Below are 6,983 nucleotides of genomic sequence, written 5' to 3'. Positions count from 1 at the left end.
TCTGGGCTACTTTTGAACAAATTATTTCATCAATGGGGCGTGGCATGGAGCTGATCAGCCTGTGGCACTGTTGAGGTGTTATGGAAGCCCATGTTTGCTTTTATAACAGCCGTAAATGTATTTGTCTTATGTCTCACACCTTCCTCTTGACAATACAACCTAGATTCTCTGTGGGGTTCAGGTCAGGCCAGTTGGCTGGTCAGTTAAGCACAGTAATACCATGGTCAGTACACCAGTTACTAGAAGTTTTGGCTCTGTGGGCATGTGCTGCTGGAAAAGGAAGATCAGCATCAACATAAAGCTTGTCAATGTACGGACTACGGAGGCACGCAGTGCTGTAAAATATCATAATAGATGGTTGTGTTGGGACTCTGGACTTGATGATTTAGGCCATGTTATCTGCTGGTGTTGATCCACTGACAGTGAAAACTTAACAATCGTTTCAACATAGCCATCTGTTTAGAAGTACATTGTGCTTCAGTATGTTGACAAGCTTCATGGAGATGCTAATTTTCCTTTCCAGCTCGATTTGGCACCTGCCCACAGTGCCAAAACTACTAGTAACTGGTGTACTGACCATGGTATTACAGAGAAACTAGGTTGTATTGTCAAGAGGAAGGTGTGAGACATAAGACTCAACAATATAAATGCATTTATGGCTGTTATCAAAGCAAACCTGGGCTTCCATAACACCTCAACAGTGACAAATAATCACCTCCATGCCACGCCCTATTGATGAAATAATTTGTTCAAAAGTAGCCAAGACCATAATGTCCTGTCTCGAGTTGGAGATGTTAAGGTTTTCAATTGCCGGCTCTGAAAAAAAGTTTTACAAGACCTGGGGCCCGTTTATGACATTCTACCACAACACACAAACTGCATAGTGTGCCGTGCCTATGCCTCGGCCAATGCCAAACCACAACAGAAACAAAATCTGCTCTGCTATGAAAAATCTGCATTTTATTTTATTATATTTTTATTTTTTGTAATTATGTATGCATGTATTCTGTGTATGTGTATTTTATTTCCTCCAGACTGTTTTTCCGACTATCCTTGGGATTGTGGGTGGGGGGAGGGTGGGATAGGGGATTGAGTTTTTATATGTCTGTTTAATACTTGCCCCTGGGCTACTGTTACAAAAACCTGAATAAAAAGATTTTGAAAAGAAAGAAAAGTAGCCAAGACCAAGTATTGACTGCATACATTAATATACTTTTTTTAATATACGAGCTATTTCTCGTTTAAAAAAATCCTTTTTTTAGTGGTCTCGTAAAATATTCTAATATTTTGAGATAGGATTTTTTGATTTTCATGAGCTGTACGCCATAATCATCAAGATTAAAACATGAAGGTTTTAAATACTTCACTTTATGCACAATGAATTGAGAATATATGAAAGTTTTTGAATTATATTAAAAAAATGAACTTTTACACAATATTCAAATTCATTGAGATGGAACGGCAGACAGACAGACAGACAGACAGACAGACAGACAGACAGACAGACAGACAGACAGACAGACAGACAGGTGCGAGAGAGTGATTGCGACCGGGCGTAGATTACTTTGAAAACCCGCAAAACAGTCAGTCCGTCAGTCAGTCCGTAAGTCACGTCACCATAAACTGTATGTGCTAACTGCACTAACTGTGCTGGCCCGAGGCCCCGCCTGGCCTTACTAATTAGCACAATCTTACTAGCCTGGCTAATAAGCCAGACCGAATCAGCCGTAGGCACAAAAAAAAAATTGCCTGCCGGCGGATTACACGACAGTGTGATTTGAGTCTGGCTTATTAGCCAGGCTACAATCTTACACCCTAACCGTCCCGAAAACGTAAAAAAATAAAAATAAAATAAAGTCCATATAATGGGCATTCCCAGACCTCGGTGTCTTACTGGTAGATTTGTCCATCTCACTCCTCACCTCACCGTCACTCCTCACCTCACCGTACCATAGTTTACTTTCTCGAATGTTTTCCTATCTTATAATCCAGCTAATCAGAAAGCCATGACCTGCTATTCTGTCCTCACCTCGCTCCGCATCGTTGTGTGTAATAACGGCAGCAGACATTTAAAGGTCAGCAGTAGACAATATTAGTAACAGGAGCTATGGTTCACTGATGTATTCAATATCCATTAGTCCTATCAATCCATCCATTAAGCCATTCATCCATCCTTTCATCTGTCCATACACACTGATCCGTGACAGCACACACGCACATGCACACGTGTACATGCACACACACACACACACGCACACACACACGCGCACACGCACACACACACACGCACACACACACACACACACACACGCACACGCAAACACACACACACACACACACACACACACACACACACACACACACACACACACACACACACACACACACACACACACACACACACACACACACACACACAGAGAGAGAGGTTGTGTTTATATTACACACAGGGAACAAACTCCCAGCAAACTGCAAGGGGGTTAAAAGATGCTGAGTTGACATTCATGCAGAATGTAGCCACATCTGCTGAAAGAGCATGCGGCAATGCGGCATACCGCCCGGCTCATGAGTGGGACTTGAGACCTGAACCGGCCTCAAGGTAGTGCACATTAAATTGTTGAGGCACCAGCTAGGGCTTATTCCCACCAGCTAAAATCGCTCAGTCTCTGTAGGAGTTGTCTATATAAGGAGGAACACCAAAGAGTCAGGGGCCTCCAAAAGGGGTATTGTCAGAACCCCCTGGTAGTGGCTAGCAAAAATACCTGTGAGATAGCGTGTGTGTGTGTGTGTGTGTGTGTGTGTGTGTGTGTGTGTGTGTGTGTGTGTGTGTGTGTGTGTGTGTGTGTGTGTGTGTGTGTGTGTGTGTGTGTGTGTGTGTGTGTGCCTGCCTGCTGTCATCATCCAAAAGGTATTCCATTACTGGTTGTGAGAGCAGACTTCTGATATATTTTTAGGGCAGATAATCCCCTCCATGATGTGTTTTTCTTTGTTGAAACAGTTTAGTTGGAAATGTGAGAGGGAGAAGGGGGAGCGGAGCTTGTAGGAGAAAGCGGAGGTTTGTATTGGGGTTATGTATTGGTTTCTTAACAGTGACCCGTCCTTCAGTAAAGGATATGATTTACTTTGTCAGAGGCACTGTGATCTGGTACGTTAATGTAGCAATGTGATTTCATTCAAGCAGAAGACATTAGTTTACCTCTATGGAACAAAGGAGGACATGAAAGGAAGAATGAATGGAAGAGAGAACGGGGTGCCTGGTGGATCAGTCAGTTAGTGCACAGACCATAATGCTCCTAGTGGTGGTTCAGCCAGTTAGTGCACAGACCATAATGCTCCTAGTGGTGGTTCAGCCAGTTAGTGCACAGACCATAATGCTCCTAGTGGTGGTTCAGCCAGTTAGTGCACAGACCATAATGCTCCTAGTGGTGGTTCAGCCAGTTAGTGCACAGACCATAATGCTCCTAGTGGTGGTTCAGCCAGTTAGTGCACAGACCATAATGCTCCTAGTGGTGGTTCAGCCAGTTAGTGCACAGACCATAATGCTCCTAGTGGTGGTTCAGTCAGTTAGTGCACAGACCATAATGCTCCTAGTGGTGGTTCAGCCAGTTAGTGCACAGACCATAATGCTCCTAGTGGTGGTTCAGTCAGTTAGTGCACAGACCATAATGCTCCTAGTGGTGGTTCAGCCAGTTAGTGCACAGACCATAATGCTCCTAGTGGTGGTTCAGTCAGTTAGTGCACAGACCATAATGCTCCCAGTGAGCACGAGATTCCAACCCCCGATGTTGTCTGGTATAACTCAACTCTCTCTGCCCTAGCTTTCCTGTCTCTATGGTTTGAAATACATTCCAAAGAAATAAAATATTTATTGTAATTCACTATACTGTACATTGGCATCGAACATTCTGCAATTAGGCGACTGCAACTGGTCCAGAACGCTGCTGCTCGCCTATTAACTGGTACCAAAAAGAGAGAACATATAACCCCCGTGCTGGCCTCCCTTCACTGGCTCCCGGTTTCATTTAGAATCGATTTTAAAGTCCTGTTATTTACTTTTAAATGTTTAAATGGGCTGGCCCCCGAGTATCTCTCCGAGCTCGTGAAACCCTACAACCCGGCTAGAGCTCTGCGCTCCGCCGATCAGGTACTGCTAGAGGGCCGAATAACAAAGAAGAGCATTAGGGGCGCACGCTCTTTCGCGGCTGCGGCTCCTAGGCTCTGGAAGAGCTTGCCTCTTTATATTCGATCTGCCCCATCCATTAATGTTTTTAAATCTCACCTTAAGACCCATCTTTTCTCCCTAGCTTTCACTCCCTCTTGAGTCCATTTTATCTCTTTTTTGTTTTGCTTATTTTTACCTTTCATGCTTATATTTTGTCAACATTTCTGATTGTGTTTTCTCGTTTACATTCTGTGTTCTCTGTCTATGTTTTTTCTGCCTGTCTATGTTTTTTCCACTGATCTGTACAGCACTTTGGTCAACCTTGGTTGTTTTAAAACGTGCTTTATAAATAAAGTTTGATTGATTGATTGAAAGGAAAGAATGAAAATGAGTTATAGATTCATGCATTCACAGCTGAAACACTTCACCCCTCACCTTTTCACACTGTAGGGACATTTGAATTGTTTATCTAAGCATTTTGAGTATGTCCTGCATATGAAATGAGTTGAGTTTGAATGGTGGAGAGGCCCAGAGCTATAATATTATGTCTCATTCAGGATGCAGCTATCATCACTGTTAAGAACAGGAACATAATCTGTTGAAAACACGATCGATCCGATGACCTTGAGCCGTTAAGATAGTTTCTCACCTCCTTCTGTCATGTTTACCCTGCAGAGAAATGGCTTATGAGAAATTTGCCAAAACTCGTATGTCCCCAGTGTTAAAACATATACAAAATATAAACTCTGACAGAAGGTCACCTATGACACAGAAGGTCACCTATATGACACAGAAGGTCACATATATGACACAGAAGGTTACCTATGACACAGAAGGTCACCTATATGACACAGAAGGTCACATATATGACACAGAAGGTTACCTATGACACAGAAGGTCACCTATATGACACAGAAGGTCACATATATGACACAGAAGGTTACCTATGACACAGAAGGTCACCTATATGACACAGAAGGTTACCTATGACACAGAAGGTTACCTATGACACAGAAGGTCACCTATATGACACAGAAGGTCACCTACTGTATGACACAGAAGGTCACCTACTGTATGACACAGAAGGTCACCTATATGACACAGAAGGTCACCTATATGACACAGAAGGTTACCTATGACACAGAAGGTCACCTATATGACACAGAAGGTCACCTATATGACACAGAAGGTCACCTATGACACAGAAGGTCACCTATATGACACAGAAGGTTACCTATGACACAGAAGGGTTTCCTGGCGAATCGGAGGCGTCCCTGCCATCCTCGGTATCGACAGCAGCAGCCAGCACTCCAGATCCTGATGATGTACTCCAGACCAAACACAACGATCATCACAAACTCCTGTAGGACACGCACGCACGCACGCACGCACGCACGCACGCACGCACGCACGCACGCACGCACACACGCACGCACGCACGCACGCACGCACGCACGCACGCACGCACGCACGCACGCACGCACGCGCACAACACACACAGACAGACAGACAGTTCATTATTTACTGTACACATATATACAGTATACACGTGTATGTACAGTACTGTACACCCTCTACACCAAAACTCTTTGCTGAAAATAGCCGATCTACAAGCTCACAAAGCGTTGACTTCTGAGCTCATATATCTGCGATTTTAACCGAATGTTCTCCCCAGAATGAAGTGGTTCATTGCAGTATGTCAATCTGGAGGTGAGGGACCAGCTGGTAGCCGGGGACCAACTCATTTACGGTAGCTACTGTAGTTGACAGCTGTTAGGAGTTTTACAATTTATGTGGAAGATGCAGAATTGGTTTTACTCGCTTCCTACCTCCCTGTGTGTGTGTGTGTGTGTGTGTGTGTGGTTGTGTGTGTGTGCACCACTACCAGAATAAGTAGACAGTGGGATGAGAGGTCCTGGTGAGCAGGGATGGTTGAGAACACTGAGAGAACCAGACACCCAAACACCAAAATGAACCTGTAGGACACCACACACACACACACACACACACACACACACACACACACACACACACACACACACACACACACACACACACACAGGAAAACATTACATTACGATACGCTTCTTTATAAATAATCAAAGAAATCATATACAGTAGCGCAGTAGAAACACGTAAACACACCCATTCATGTACTGTACGTAGCCTGCTGTACACACACACGCTTCTATATTGTATCTGACTGTTTCCCTACTATTTCATGGCATATGGCTGTAGGCCAGGCCATCCATGACAGAGATTGTCCACACTGCAAGTATTAAGTAGTATACATACTGTACACTACTGTATACTGTAGGTCAATCACAGCTCATGTTGCTGATATAGTGCTACAGTATATGTGCATAACAAATAGAAGCACTTCAGTCCGTGATAGACTCAATACCCTGGTGAACTTCAAGTCGCAGTCCCGCCCCCGACGAGCGGCGCGGAAGAGAATTTCCCATTATTTTTTTACATAGATGTTTCAGAAAGTATTTGGACAAAGCCAACTCGGCTCCTGACAAATCATGACAATAAACAAAACATTTTGGGCCGAACAGATAATTAGAAAGAAGAACAAAAGGGCGTCTAATGGGAAAAATGAATGGGCAATTCTCTTCCAGGCCGCTCGTTGTTCTGAAAGGGGGCGGGACTGCGACACTCTATAGGCATCCACGATGATTGAACACACAAAGCGGACGTTCTGGGGTCATTTCTGATGTTATGTTGTGTCGAGGTTACAATATTATAACGCTTCTGAAGAGAAATAGATTTTTAAGACGGAGGGGGTGAGTATATAAACTTCCAGAAACGGAAGCAG

At 43.9% G+C, this 6,983-nt stretch overlaps 1 protein-coding gene across 1 annotated transcript in view; it reads right to left on the bottom strand.

Moving 5' to 3' along the window:
- Positions 1-6,983, bottom strand: part of kcnq5a (potassium voltage-gated channel, KQT-like subfamily, member 5a) — a gene marked incomplete at its 5' end in the record, with an annotated part of 137,855 nt that overhangs the window by 38,445 nt on the left and 92,427 nt on the right. The window contains 2 exons of the mRNA XM_079513297.1: positions 5,397-5,523; positions 6,048-6,138. Of these exons, the coding sequence (XP_079369423.1) occupies positions 5,397-5,523; positions 6,048-6,138 (218 nt within the window). The remainder of the gene's footprint in view (positions 1-5,396; positions 5,524-6,047; positions 6,139-6,983) is intronic.

Source organism: Electrona antarctica, assembly GCF_951216825.1.
Source record: "Electrona antarctica genome assembly, chromosome: 10".
In the NCBI taxonomy this organism is placed as follows: Eukaryota; Metazoa; Chordata; class Actinopteri; order Myctophiformes; family Myctophidae; genus Electrona; species Electrona antarctica.
Note: the sequence above shows the minus strand (reverse complement) of the source record. Positions and strands in the feature narration are given on the sequence as shown.